The 15,776-nt window shown below is 38.0% G+C and overlaps 1 protein-coding gene across 18 annotated transcripts in view; it reads left to right on the top strand.

Annotated features, from left to right (window-relative positions):
• Positions 1–15,776, top strand: part of CAMK2D (calcium/calmodulin dependent protein kinase II delta) — a 163,690-nt gene that overhangs the window by 126,640 nt on the left and 21,274 nt on the right. For 3 of the 18 annotated variants that reach the window (XM_061343869.1, XM_061343868.1, XM_061343870.1), the window contains exons 13-16: positions 3,386–3,423; positions 9,362–9,421; positions 11,014–11,055; positions 13,615–13,663. In XM_061343869.1, coding sequence (XP_061199853.1) covers positions 3,386–3,423; positions 9,362–9,421; positions 11,014–11,055; positions 13,615–13,663 — 189 coding nt within the window. Of the gene's footprint in view, positions 1–3,385; positions 3,424–5,119; positions 5,153–9,361; positions 9,422–11,013; positions 11,056–13,614; positions 13,664–15,776 lie in introns of all 18 variants that reach the window. The other 15 variants (XM_061343879.1, XM_061343878.1, XM_061343880.1 and 12 more) reach the window with 7 other exon arrangements.

Genomic DNA, 15,776 nt, shown 5'->3' with positions numbered 1-15,776 from the left:
TCTCTTTAGTCTGCTTTCTGGCCTATTAGCACTGCCTTAGGTTTTCTTTATAGCTATTGCTTGTGGTTGCAAAAAGTCTTTCATTGTGGCCTTAATTTAGAATATGCTAATTGCTTTGCTACTGCAAATTCTTTAAATATTTTATTTGTATGCAGTATCTATGCTTAAAGAAGGATGCAGAAAGATGTTACTATAACTACATACCAAGCCAAAATATATGGAATTTCTCCTGTGACATAAAATACTGCATAATCATAGAATCAAAGAACAGTTTGGGTTGGAAAAGACCTTCAGATCATCCACTTCCAACTCCCCTGCCATGGGCAGGGAAACCTCACACTAAACCATGTCACTCAAGGCTCTGTCCAGCATGGCCTTGAGCACCACCAGGGATGTAGCATTCACAACCTCCCTGGGCAAGCCATTCCAGTGCCTCACCACCCTTACAGTAAAGACCTTCTTCCTTATATCCAATCTAAACTTCCCCTGTTTAAGTTTTAACCCGTTACCTCTTGTCCTGTCAATACAGTCCCTAGTGAAGAGTCCCTCCCCAGGATCCCTATAGGCCTCCTTCAGATACTGGAAGGCTGCTATGAGGTCTCCACGCAGCCTTCTCCAGGCTGAACAGCCCCAACTTCTTCAGCCTGTCTTCATATAGGAGGTGCTCCAGTCTCCTGATCATCCTCTGGCCCTCCTCTGGACTTGTTTCAACAGTTCCATGTCCTTTTTATGTTGAGGACACCAGAACTGCACACAATACTCCAAGTGAGGTCTCACGAGAGCAGAGTAGAGGGGCAGGATCAACTCCTCCAAATTGCTGGTCAAGCTCCTTTTGATGCAGCCCAGGATACAGTTGGTGTTCTGGGCTGCGAGCACCCACTGAAGCTGGCTCATGTTCATTTTCTTATTGGCCAACACCCCCAAGTCCTTCTCCACAGGGCTGCTCTGAATCTCTTCTCTGCCCACCCAGTAGCTGTGCCTGGGATTGCTCCAATCCAGGTGCAGGCATGGTTAAACTTCATAAGGTTGGCATCAGCCCACCTCACAAGCGTGTCAAGATCCCTCTGGATGGCATTCCTTCCCTCCTATCAGCTGAACCACACAGCTTGGTGTCATCGACAAACTTGCTGAGGGCGCACTCAATCCCACTGTCCATGTCAGCGACAAAGATGTTGACCAAAAAATAATAATAATAAAAAAAATCCATATGAGGCACATTTTGACAGATACGCCATAAACACAATACTTGTAGTTCTTGCTTTTGGTGCCCTCATTTTACTGGCTTTCATTTAATTGTTTACATATAACACATATAATGTTTGGTAAGTATTAAAAGAATTCAAAACTTTTATGTACGGATTTAGCAAAAGGACCCAATTTGTTACAAACAGCAGCCTGTAAGAATTAATTTATGTTTTCTCATCTTTTTCTAAGGGCTAACAGCATAAAACAGCTTTTGAAAGTAATGAAATTCTGGGTGCTTTGGCCATAGGTTTTAGAAATTGCTTTCTTGAAATGAGTTTCTGAAGTTCATGGAATGCTCCCAATATTTGTGGTAGTATAAAATGTAAGGCCATGTTGCATCAGGTCCTGTAAGCATACTTTGCAACAGAATGTGTCTTATCTCAAAAATTCATGTAAATCAGTTTGTTTTCAATATTAATTACATTTTTCTATAAATAAAAATATCCAGTGATCCTGTTGCATAATACAGGCATGTTTATTTTTATTTTAGTTGTAAATCGTGGGGCATGTGGAAATTGTAATGGCTGATGTACATAATAATTAACTTAATTTGGAGGGCTGATATAATAATGAAATTAGAAACATCAATCTGGCTTCATTTTCTTTTTTTTTTTTAATGTAAACAGCACAATAATGGATGTTAGTTATTTCTGTACAGTTTCTCAGGTGGTCTTACATTTTCTGTACTCTGGACTAGAGCTAAATTAGCACTTAATGCAGATGTAGACAGTGAATAAGCCAGAAATACAAAAATCAGGTTTAAATTACATACTCAGTAACTCCAATATCCTCAACTAGTTTGAATGACCTTGGGCTTGCAAGGTCCAGTTCTTTTGATTTGGTTTGGTTTATGGTTTTGGTGGGGGTTTTTGTTGCTTTAAAGAGCAGGTGCTGATGGGAGCTTCATGTGCGGACTGTCTCCGTTTGATTATGCCAGATTGTTAGTTGCGTTTCCCTTTCAAAAACGGTTTATACTTCTGAACGAAACAGCATATATAGAATAGAACTTACACCCTAAGCCATGATACGCTTTCTGATAGGAAGATGGGGTTGTAAACAACACTAAAACCAAAAGGTGCCAGGCTTGTTTTGTAATTTATTCTTCTTCAAGACTTGCCAATGAGTCATGAAGACTCTACACTTTGGTGAGTGGTTTATTTGAACTTTGTAGGTCACCCAGCTGTATTTCTGCTGTAAACTTTTCAGGTTCAGAGCTGTGATGTCCTTGTCTGCACATTAGCCCTCCAAATTCAGTTATCTGGAGTGATTCAGCCCCATTCTTGGTGCCAGCTTTAAGTGGTGGAATTTAAAGCCTAACAGATGGGTAATGTTAAGGCAGGTGAAATTTTGCCCAACAGTCTGCACTTCTTTGGAGAAATTTGATCAGTGTCCAACATAATTTGGGAAATAATAGGTTTTCTTCAGTAGAAGTTGAAGCAAAGCCTGCCATTTGTTCGTAGTAACTCCTAGGAAGTGTTCCTCCAGAACAGCACTTTGCTAGCAAATTGTTCTTCCTTTCTTACCTGCAACTTTCCTAGCCTTTTGTGCATGGTGACTGTGCTGTCAAGGTGGGAAACCCCCAGTGAACCATTGCTTAGAGATGCTTATTTAAAACGCAGCTTATTTTTCATTAGCTGGAATAGACAGTATTGTACCTCACTGTGCTCTTCAGGTTGATCTGATATTGGTTATTTTTATGTGACTGTCATATGAATAATACCATTACGACACCAGTGGGCTCTACAAATACTAGGCCTAAGTTCCTGCCATCAGAACAGTAATTTTCACAGTCATATCAAACAGTCTCCATCAACTGTGAACACATTGCAACTGAAAAAATGAAAGTATTCAAAGGCGCTTCTTTTTCACCCATGCTGCTTCTATTTCCTCTATGCCATCCAAGAAGGTCTCTGCTTCAATAATTACAGTTAACCTACAGCTTTAATCAGTGGAAAAAGAGTTGTACTATAATCTGAAGTGTTAGTATCTAGAATATATTCCTTCCTACACTCAGAGCAACAAAAGGAGGAAATAAAAGCTGAAAATAGATCTGCAGCTGGGAGGCAGTGGGGGTTGCTGCACAGCTGGTTGACCTCAGTGGTCACCACCTCACACTGAACTTACTTGTCTCGTTTTACAGCAGCCAAGAGTTTACTGAAAAAGCCAGATGGAGTTAAGGTAGGTTAAACATGTAATATAAAATCTATTTTGTTAGTCACCACCTATCTGTAATTTCTGACAGATTTTAGAATTGATTATTATTTCTTTTATCAAATCTATTAATAAGTGCTTCTTGCCGTATATTTAAAGTGATTAAAATTAGAAGGTAAAGCTAATAAATAAAATGAACTAATTGAAAACCAAGCATTTTAATAAGTGGAAAATAGAAAACTGCTGGTGAAAATGCTCTTCTTGCTATTTTAATGAAGGATGATTTTGCTCTTAATGACTTGTCGTGGTTTAAACCCAGCCAGCAACCCAGAACCACACATCTGCTCGCTCACTCCCCCACCTCTCTTCCTCCCCCAGCTCCCAGAGGGATGGGGAGGAGAACCCAGGACATGACTCAATGTTACTAATTAGCTTATAACTAAAAATCTGGGTTTGGTGGTGGGCATGTAAGCTTTTTAGGTATCAATATATATCTGCAGACCTGTTGGCTCTGTGTTTCTCGTTTTGACTTTTCATTAGATTTCATGGAAGACCAAAAGTTTACTTGGTAGGCTTGGCTCCACATAAGGTGTTTCCTGCCAGATGTACAGGCAGGGGGATTGGACTAGATGATCTTTTGAGGTCCCTTCCAATCTCTAACATACTGTGATACTGTGATACTTGCTGTATTTGGCAGAACTTGAGGGGTTTTACTAGACCAACAAATCAGCTCATCCTGCCTAACAGGCCATCCTAAGAAGGGAACATTTTGGCAGCTTTCATACATGATTTAGAGCTTCTATTCTCCTATGATCAGATCCTGCAGGAGCAGAGATGCTTCATAAATGAACATTCTGGATAATTATGTTGAAAAACAGCCATTAAGAAAACTATCAGCAATGAAAAGTATTTCTTTTCTCTGAGGATCCTGAAGATTAAAATAAGTGCCCCAAGCTTTCATTAGATGATACAAAAGATACTCTTCTGTGCATTGTCTGCTTACTCAGAAGTGTGTCTTTGGCCTGAGTTTTAATTTCCTATTTAATCTTAACTTTTTATTTTAACAAAATATTGTATAACTAAATACCAGATTCATGGTGTATTTTTTCCTGTTCTCCCACATATGCATATTTCTCCTAGTAAAAAAAAATAATCAGACTGATTTAAAATGAAGTTAGTACACTACCATTTTAATGCTTCTCACTGCCAAGTAGTGGATAACCTAATTACATGGAGAAGCATACATTCGGTACTGTTCTCTCATTCACATGGAAAACCCTTAACCCTTGTTACGGAATATGTAAGTTTTATGTACTCCATCTGACCAGCTTTTCCTCTTCAGGTATCATTCCTCCTACAGGTCTACAATGGTATTTGTTATAGCTTATATATATGTAGAAAAAAAACTTGCCAAAATTTTGCCTAAATTACACTTGCTGGGGTTTGATATTTTGGTTTTCAGCACATGTTATATGTCTGCTGTTTGTCTGCATGGTCAGGTGGAGCAAAGGAAGTAAATTTACATCTGGGGAGGTCTTATTTTTGTCATTTCTGTTACTGAGATACTATGTACTCCATAGCATTTTCCCACTCCTGCAGCTTAAGCTGTCTTTTTCGTAAAAGAAAAAAAAAAGCCAAAACAGAAATATACTGTATTCCATGCATTGAAACTTCAACCAGTCACATTTTCTTCTTTTCCTTTCTCTCTGACTGGTCAATTCAGAAAAGGAAGTCCAGTTCGAGTGTTCAGATGATGGTGAGGATCTTTATCAACAGATTTTTTAACTCCTGTGAAACATTCACACCTAGAAATCAAAACAGTTGTGTTTAGTTTTGTTAACATTCTTTGAAAAGCTGCAAGACTTGAAAGTACAACCTTGTGAATTTTAAGCCTACAGTTGCTGTATGCCATCCACAGTGAATTGTTCTGTAATTCTTTCAAGAAAGTTTTGAGGGTTTTTTTTTAACCTGGGGACATATGAAAACAAAAAAGTACATGTAACATTGGCCAATGCAGCTGTCCTTAGTTAAAATAGTAACAAAATAGTATCCTTGTTAACAGCCTTCTATTAGTGTTCAAAACCTCCTTATTTTAAAAGTTAATGATATTAATATCATAAAATATAACACAAACCACGTTGCACAGGGAAATAGTACCACTTTAATTGAGCCATTCTAGAGCAAGATGCTGAATGCTCAGGAGTAAAAAGAAAAACAATTTCCCAGTCTTTCCATACTACAGTTTCCCAGCTGTCTTCCTTCACACCTCAGGCTCTGTTGCTGACAGTCAGTCTCAGTAACTTGTCTTCCTCCTCAGCCTACTCTGCAGTCTTGTGTTTCATTTGTCCTCTGTGATACCACCCATCAGCTTCCTCTATTTCTGTTTATTATGGGTTTGAATCTGACTTGTGAGATGTTTGTGATGATCAGTGCTGATGTCCCAGCCAGCTTCTGTGCCTGCTGCCTGTAGGGAGAAGGCAAATATCCCTCATCCACACCTGTCCCTGGGGATTACAAGTTGCCTTAAGAAGCAAAAATTGCTGGTCAGGTCTGCAGAGACATGCAGTTAAAGAGGTCTGTCCAAGTGAACACAGACTTTCAGTGGCAGAGAATCACTGGCAGCAGTGTCCAAATGAGGGTCACCAGAAAGGTACAGTGAGGATATTTCTGATATTCCAGATGTGAAGTGTGCTTTAACTTTTTGTTACAGAAGTACCATGTGAAAGATTAAGTCCCAAGATACGGGTTTTGTATATTATATGGTATTGGTAAAGACCAGTAATGATTACCATTACCCATATCATTATATGATGTTTGTAATGACAGACATGCCCAGCTGTTTGGAGGGTTTGTGTGTGTCTGTCCTGTCCTACTGTCAGACCTAAGAGAGTGGCTTTTGACAAGCCATTCATTAGTATAAATGTTATCCTTCCTAGAAACAAGTAGAATTGAGTGCAATCCAGCCTTAAAATAACTGTTTCATGTGAAAATGTTACTTATTTAGGAATCATTTCCATTTGCTGTTAAAAGTATATACAAAATACAACCCCATGTGTTCATATAGTTACAGAAGCTCATGTGTATATTCTGTGAGGGAAAGTGTACAGACTTACTCTCGCAAGTTTTGAGGGGTATTACCAAGTTCCATTTACACAGAAGAAATAACTGGATTTTGAATCACATGATCTCTTTCTGCTTTTACAAATGAATGCTGTATTCTCAATATCTAACTAAGCAGGCTTGAATATATTTCCTGCAGTTTTCAGCAGTAGCTGCGATAGGTACTGTTTATTTTTATAGGACTTTAACCAAAAGAGTGTGGACCCAAGCCTGCTCTCCTTACTCAGGCAAAATTGGAATTGAAATTTGATTAACCTACTTCCATTATGTATTCAACAACAGGCATTTGTCTGGCATATCACTCCCTTTTTTTGTATTAAGCTACTACTAAAGAGGACTGTATGAAATCTGGTGAAATCTTCATTTCCTCCTCATGTTTTTGCTTTGTGTCTCTGCCTTTTGTTAGGGCCTTTTTAGTCATAGTCTCTTGATGACTATACTCTCATAAAAGTAGGAACTTGCAGTTGCACGGCTTGATATGTGACTTTTCTCTTTGTTTTGGAAGATTTAGTGTGCTGTTGAGCAGCATTGTATGTGTTCTCAACTGTTCCACAGTTCTCCTGTAGAACTTGCTCATGGAACTGGTTGGAGCTTTTTTTAAAGTTTTTTCCTGAGTAAGGAGGTCAGGTTTTGCCATCTCACAGTCCCACAAATATCAAGGCAAGTTACTTGATATATAAAATACTTTCTAATACCCGTCTGCCCACAAGTTACTTTGTGCACAAAGGTATTTATTCTGTCCCTGTCTTGGTTCAGACATCGCTGCAATTTACGGCTGTAATTGTGAATAGATAAATCTATTTGACAATAACTAGGCCAAGGTGGGGTTTAAACTATACACTTGGAATTCAGTGATGACTCATATTTTCTCTTCATGACAGTTTCTGTAGAAAGACCATTGTTAAAAGAATAACTATTTCTCATCCTCCTGTTATAAAGCACCGTGAACTTAGATTTTAAATCAAAGTAAAATGTTTTCATTCTGCATAGGAGGATGTTTCCTATCACAAATACTGCTACATAATGTTTAGTTTCAAAATAGTGTTCCCTGATACTGAGTAGCAAGACTGCTTTATATTCTTCAAAGCCAGTTAAATGCTGGTTAAGATAAGGATATTGGCAGTCTGTGATTAATTAATGCAAATCCTGACATATCCTGATCTCAACATATCCTAAGTAAGATTCTCTTCAGTTGCAGACTCAATTCCTGTAATCGACAAGTCAGCTGCCACACCTGTACCAAAGTAGAATAATCCCCCAAATCTGCTGAGGACATGAAGTTCAGTGAGTTTGCCCCATGGTGCTAACTTCTGAAGGCTCCCATTTAGCAAAGCCCTCGGTACAGAGCATACTCAGATGATGAGGAGCTGTTTACTTCAATTGAAACTGCAGAGTCACTGGGAGGATTAAATCAAAAGTCAGATGTTTTATGCACAGCTGAGTTTGGTCCCTGTCTTAGGACTTCCGCTTTCCTTATGCTTTTTCATCTAGGCAACTTAACTTATTGCTATTTTTAAATTAGTTTAGAAAGGCTTTTATTTTAGAAGAAAAAATACCCAATTTTGACCCTAAAATTTCTAGGGTTTGTTTCTTTAAATGATGAGATTAATTACTTTTTTTTACAAAAAAACCTATTAACGGAACAATTTCAGGTATTTTTCCTTTGTTTGACACATTTGTCACTAAATTCTGTGACTAGAACATTCAGTAAAAACTTTTTAATCAAGGTCTTTTCAGACAATATATACCTATACACCCAATTCTGCATGTCACTTTGGACTGCTATGGTTAGAATTTGACATGACCAAAATGTACCTAATAGCTTTTTTCTAATTATTGTTAAAGGAAAAAAATGCATACTTCAGACTAGTTTTACTATGCTTTAACTTTGCTTCATAGTGTGTGTAAAATTGGATTGGTACATTATTTTTAGTATTTCTGTTCTTTTCATGCCATGCTGTTTATGAAAGCTGACTCTTAAAAGTGGATGTAAAGAATTGGATACATTTAAACCTATTGCTGAATAGCTTAATTTGGATTAAAATTTTGTAGAAGTAAAGCTTTAATACTATGCTAAGCTTAAGAATTAACATGATGACCTACATGTAAACTGAAGCAGGTATGTACTGATTTGTGGAGTAAGAATGCAAATACTATAGTGTGACTATAGGTTATAGTACCAAAATTGAACAGCTGATACACCATTACTGGAGGATTCTTGAGACTGCAAGTAATCACAGCCGCCTGTTTGTTTTCTCTAAAATAACACCAAAAAAGCTAAAGGGGCACCAGTCTCTTTCTAGCTTTAGTTGTATTGTGCATATCTGGAATCAGCTGTATTTATTCAGATCTGTTCCCAGAAGCCAATAGGACAAATGTATAGATAGCTGAAGATCTATGGGGTAACGAAATAGGTGATAGGTAATCAGAAATAAAGAACAACTGGGTGCAATTTATTTAATACTGTTGCATGTCAAAAGATCACAATGGCTATTGAGGACTTTCTCCAAACCTCTATTAATTCTTTATTCTTCTTACATATGCTTAGCTGCTACTTAAAGGCTCCTTTAAGTGTCACAGCTGAAGTCATCTTCTATAGACCTTCATCTAGTGCACCTGAAAACCCGCAGCTAGCATGTTTGGAGGAGCTGCAGCTAGCTATAGGATCTGTTGTTAGCGTTCTTTCAAGTTCATAAATTCATCTTTCTGTGATTCTTTATTTCCATATCTATATCTGTATATAGTTATCTATATCTGTATAAGATGTTCTATACAGTGGGATATAGATACAGTGCCTACTGTGAGTTCTAAGGCCTGTCTGTTTCTATTTTCTGCATACCTACAGATAAACAACAAAACGAACGTGGTAACCAGCCCCAAGGAAAATATTCCTACCCCGGCGCTGGTATACCCGCAATCTTCCTTCTCATGCTATCTTGAAGTTTTTGACTGTCTTCTGTTCTTCTTTTTTTGCTTTTTCATGCATTTACTCATTTGCTTTCTAAAAACAGGTCTTGGAAAAACTTTTTGTTTGAATTATGCTTACTTTTGTTTTGTGAGGAAGTCCATTCGAGCGTGTTTATTGATAGAAAATATTACATGGAAGTTGGATGTGGTAGAGTCGTAGCATTTGTAACTGTACTTGAATTTTTTGCATGCTGTTCCAGAAAGTGAGTAGAATGTGCTTTGTGTTGCTTTTAGTTCTTTGCCTGATGACTGTTTCCATCTTTTTAATGCTAACCTTTTGCACCAAAAAAAAAAACAAAAACAAACAGAAAAAAACAACAAAAATAACCCTCTATTATTTTACTCTGCTTTCTATTTGTGTGAGTATCAAGGAAAGCTAACAGGAGTATTGTTAGGCTACCATAAAATAGACCTTATTCAGATTTTCATTCCGTATTTCCTAAAACACAGCAGGACTTTGCAAGTCTTCACTGGGATCAAGAGGCATCTAGTGCTAAACATTTTTTGATTGTTTCTCTTACATTTAAAGCTGCAGGAGACGTAAGTCATTAATAAGCTCCATTAGGAATATATTACTAATGGAGTGCAGTTCATGAATGCTTCCGTTGCAGTCTTGCTTTTATTAGTAGCTCCCATTTCTTAGGCATACGTGCTTCACAGAACTCACAAATATGGATACCAGTAATGCTTGTGAGGTGATGTTTCCTGTGTGCCTCCATATATAGCTTTGAAAAGATGGATAATTCACACACTTTGGGAGAGATTTTTCCTCCTGATTTTTTTTTTTTTTTTTTTGCACAACTGGCATTGCTAAGCAAGTTCTAAGGACCAGTTAACAGGTTTCATGCCTGAGTGTAAGGCAGTCTGTTCCCAGACATAGCCACACACAGTAATCCATGCTGAAAGCATGCTGCTTAACTGCTATTTCAAAGATGATTTTATCTTTTTTTTTTTTTAATTTTGTTTAAGAGAAGAGAATTTGGGAACACTTTATAATGATGCGAAGATCTCTCTTATGTATTTTTATGTTGCTCTCCTGGGGCAGCAACCTGGTATTAATCTCCGTCTTCCAAAACATGGAGGTAGTCAACTCATCCTTAATCCGTATTGATTCATCTGTATTTTTATTTGATCACTTAATACTAATGCAAGCAAACATGCTTCAAGAAAAGGGGTGATTTCTGGCCTTGTCTTGCCTGGCTCAAAGAGGAAAATGTGTAAAACATTTAGTATGCCCTTGTGCAAAGACAGCCTCTGCAGATCCCCAGAGCTTCAAAGCCCTGTTTACATTGGTCATGAATAAGGTCTCTGCATGCTGCTGTATTAGGCAAGATGGTCCTTTTTTGCTGGCTTGCTGTTGAGGAAATCTATTTGAGACATCCAGTTTCACCATCTGGCAACAGTTAACATTTGCTTTAGTTCGTGTCAGTGTTCAGCATTTGTGAGCTGGCTCTTCTTGCACTCCCTCACACTAACAAGAATGTATTTACCAATGGGTACTCTTTTTCTCTTTATTTTGTTCTTGCTTAGGAGCCCCAAACTACAGTAATCCACAACCCTGATGGAAATAAGGTATTCAGAAAGAATCAACTCCATCTTGCTTTTCCACACCTCACATTTCACCCACTATTCCACAGGAGAATAGGGCTGTTCCAGGAGTTTATCAAGGAAAATCTCATTCCTGCATTTGTTACGCCTGTTGTCTCTTGAGCCTGTTCTGATCCGTGTTCATCTGCTTCATGCATCCTACTGATTGCTGAGCTTCTGAAGCTCTTGGGGAGTCAGTAGCAGTTGGCAGTGTGCAGTACCCTGTGCAGCTGGGCTCGGGGAGCACCTCATCTCTCCCATTTCAGCCAAAAATGCTGCAGCTTAAGTAAAACCAAAGAACGCTCTTCTCAGAGCATGGTGAGATCATACCGATGAGTTCTGTATGTGCAGTTGTCACCTTAGATAAAGATGTCATTTAAGTTTATGCCATCTGCTGCTTCTGAGCATGCTTGTACACCCATGTTGTGATGTGTCTTTCACACAGGACTTTGGTTTTCTTCGATAACATCACCGAGTAGTTTCAAAAAAATTTTAACATTTCAAGTGATGAAGAGGTCTTTCGATTTTTATACGTTTTCTTCATACTCTTTTCTTTTTCTTGTGTATTGTGACATTTACGTTTGGCAGCTGATTCCTAAAACATGTTTTGTTTTGGTTTTTGCATGCATGGACTTGAAAAGGGCCAGGAAATACCATCATTTACATATAACACATGTTCCTAGGTTTCCTGGAAAGAATTTGCTCTTCAACAAAAATTTCACTGTTTACAGTGTTGACTTGAGGAATTGACATTTCATTAACTAGTCTTAACTACTTGTGATTATTTCATGTGAGGAGGATAGAATCTGAGTGAAACAATAACGCATGCAGACATTTCTCAAGCATGAAAGTGCCGATGGTGTGCCGATGTACTGTGCTTGTGTATCCCCTTCCTCTATGTACCTCACATCTGTCGAACACGCAAGCTTTTCATATTACTACTTCTTCAGCTCCCCATGTTTAGACTCACGGGCCCGACACAGCCTGTGTTTGAACAGTAGTCTGACCTTTATTGCTGAAGTCCACTGAAGACCAGAGAACCCTAATAAAATATTGGCATGACTAGATCTACCTGACTTAATTGTACAATCATAGCAACTAAGATACTCAGAGCCCCAAAAGGTCACAGGAAACAAGCAAACCACTTAATACAGAGAGTTACTTCTAAATTTGAAAGATTTATCATTGTACTATGGCAACTGGAGTGGATGCTTCAGTATTAAAGCCTACATCTTCCATGTGAGCTTGTGCATGGTGTTTACAGCTTGTATCTGTGTGGGGTTTTTGTATACTTACAAGTACTTACCTATATTTTAAGTGATAGAGCATGATACACCTGTGCAGAGCGAAGTGTCTAACACCAGCCAGTTCAGGAAAAGCATGGCAACTTGTTCAGTTTTGTTTGTGTTTGCATTAATTCATGTAGTTTTATTTGTGGATGCACATACGTTTTGTTTTTTAAAAGGTCTGAGTAATGCATTAGACATTTTGAACATTCCTTCAGCTCAGCCTTGTGAGGACACAGTAAATAAAGGGCAATGTCAGATTTACCTTTTATTACTTAATTGTAAAATCCTTTCAAAAATTAAATACAGAACTAGCCCTGTCTTCTATCTCTCAAATAAAAATGGGCCAGGTAATGCTTTTTGCTGTTGAGATGTGAACTGAAAAAAATAAGAAAAAGAAATTTATTCTGCTTTTCAAGAAAATACAGATATAAAAGCCCCCAGTTTATAAGCTCTCCAAATTTCTGAACCCACTTACCTGTTAGATTTGACAGTGCCCTGCTGGATTTGCCTCTAGTATTTCATGTTTCTGGTAATCTATGAAAGATTGAGATATAGTATCCGTGCCTTTTTTAACAGTTTGGTGGCGTAAGTAAAAGGTGTCGATAATGAGTCATTCCTCTGCATGACTGGTTGTCTCAAGAATACTACTGCAAAGATACCTTAGTTTGTCAAACTTGTTATCATGTAGTTATCAATTCTTCATCTCCTTCAAAAATTTCTAATCACAGAACCAGTATGAAAATGACAGAATCTGGTCTACTATCCTTAAAGTCACTGGGAGACTTTGTTTTAATATGTGTTGCTAAGTCATATGAGCAGAAAAACAGTTGCAAATCATAGTATGCAGAAGTATGCATGTTTAAAAGTTGGAATGGAATGACTTACTTGCACAGTTGGTTTAATCACTAAGCTTAAGTGGCAAGCACTCCTTCTTGGCTGAGGTAATTCATGTAACATTTCATACAGACTTTGTGCAGTTGGGTGTTGAAGGAAAAAAAAGTTTCCTTTACATTCCTGTGAAGTAAATGCATTAAACAGCAGGAAATGTATTTATGTTCCCTATTGTAGAGACTGTCAGTGTTTTACATCGGTTTCAGCTGAAGATGTCTTTAATCGTGTGACCATTTGTTTGTGAATTACATCCCGCCCTGCTTCAAGGCTTTGCATGGTACCTGTAACTAACTGTAATTTTCAAGGGCACACAAGTGAGGCTTGGCTTGTATTGTACATTCCACTGATATTTACTTCTCAACAGGAGTCAACAGAGAGTTCCAATACAACCATTGAAGATGAGGATGTGAAAGGTATGATTTTAAGCTTTGAAACATTTGGAGAAGCCATAACATGAGTTCTGTGAATGTATTTTTTTTAGGTCGTTAAACACAGAAACTCCTAATGAATCATAGGAGAAAACAGAATTTTTCCTTGTTTAAAAGAAATTACTTTTATGCTCCTCTGTGTTACTTCTGACATGTTTCAGACTTAAGTTTTGACTTTTCATTTCCCAAAACACCATTTGCCATGATGTTTTGGAACGAAGAATATAAAGTTACCGCTTATTAACTAAGATATGAGTTCCAGTAATAACAGTAGTAGAATAAAAATTTGTAAGTCTGTGCTTTGTAACTCTTACTTAATGTACTTTTAGCATACATTTGTGTTCTGGGTTTGCCTTTTTTCATATCACCATAGCATTTTTATTCTGTTCAGATGCCAGTGTTTTTTCACTTTTCTCTTTTGTTCTGAACACACTTATTTTAATCTCCTTTAAAAAACTATTTTTTAATAAAGTTGTGTAACTTCACAGATACTGCTTTTGTTTTCATTTTCCCCCTCTGTATATTATACTGTGATGTTACACATACTTCAGTAACATTGTGTTTTAAAACAAAGGACTTTAAATAAAAATGTGTTAGGCTTGTGTATCTCTGGGTCACAGAAAAAACTCGATTTCAGCATCAAAAGAACAACATTATAGATACACACAAGCCAGAGGTGATAGTAAATATAAAATGTGGAGAATGGAAAAGAGAATTCTTGGGAAACCATTGAAATAATGGGGCTTGCTATATGTTGGAAGTGTAACGCCTAAGTCACCATTAACAGTGTGTGTGCAAAAAGTTGCGTCCAAAAATACAGGCCTGAATTGGCTAAAGAGCTTCACTGGCTTCTGAAGAGCATGGGGACATTGTCGACTTTAAAGAGATTCAAACATAAAGTAGTTAGAATTGTATCAAAAGTACCTAGTGCTTAGTTTCTGACTACAGGTGCTGTGCATGTTTGATAAAAATACCAGTATTGCCAGAGTGATGAACTGATAGTGCAAATATGAAAGCACTGTGTGATGGTAGCGGCTGTCCATGCACTGCAGGGTTGAAAATGCAGCTTTTATGTTATGCTGCATATGAGATTCTTCGGGCATTTACATCAAGGCAGCTTAGCTCAGGCTTGCACAGGGTCTGTGGCAGGGCCCAGCCAATGGTTTGTGCTGCTGCTCTTGGAAAGCCCAAGGAGCTCAGCTGGGCTAATACCCACAGTCTGCTGCACTGCAATAATTCCCTCTGCTTTGGCATACTTGGTGTTCTCTCCCTGGAGAGAAGACATTTCTATCCACTGCTAGTAGCAATGTAGCTGTAAATTGTGACTTAGAGTACCGTAGGAGCTGCAGTTAGCTCTAATTTGGTCTCAGATGTTTCAGTGACTCATTTCACCTGCACTTAACAAAGTCTTCTTGCGTTAACAGCCAGTTCCCGCTCACTTTAAATAACAAGTGTTTTGAGGGAATGCAAAGTAATGCCTTGGAGGACAGTTGCAGGTATCTGGGGCTGATGCAGAGGAAAATACAGTGTTATTTACCCTTATTCATAACACTTTGTATTTTCTTCCTTCAAACCATTATGTGTAGTTTAGACACTAATCTCATTAAATGAATATTTTAATTTTAGAGCCTCTGTGTGGCAATATAACATGGTGTTATAATGGTAGGATTTTTATAAAATTCTGTCTGAAGCTTAGCACACAGTTATATCTCAGGAACATAATTATAAGAAAAACTACAATGAAGATGTTTCGCCTAATTCTTTAATATGATTCTGTAGCAATCACAGTTAAGAGCAGGTTGGATGGCCACAATATACTTTTTTTCCAAAAGAGGATCTTGCAGTAATCACGGGTCTGACAAGATCCTTGTCATGGCCTTCTCTTTGCTGTAAAATGTTCAGCAGGTGAAGTTTTCTGTTATCTGTAGGTTCCTGACCCATTGCCACATAATAGTGCTACAGAAGGCATAAGGTGGATTAAGGCAGTTAGAAGAGCTGAGGCTGTACTCCAGAGTGCTGCATTGTGTGTTTTCTGGAGACTGCGAAGGAGGAGCTGAAGGATGTCACCTGTGCTTGGAAGAGAAGAGGCAGAGTAGTG

This window comes from Neopsephotus bourkii, unplaced genomic scaffold (genome assembly GCF_033783945.1).
Source record: "Neopsephotus bourkii isolate Nb327-2 ecotype Australia unplaced genomic scaffold, CSIRO-AGI_Nbou_v1 NB_1827, whole genome shotgun sequence".
Classification (NCBI taxonomy): domain Eukaryota; kingdom Metazoa; phylum Chordata; class Aves; order Psittaciformes; family Psittacidae; genus Neopsephotus; species Neopsephotus bourkii.
This window is presented reverse-complemented; position numbering and strand designations above follow the sequence as displayed.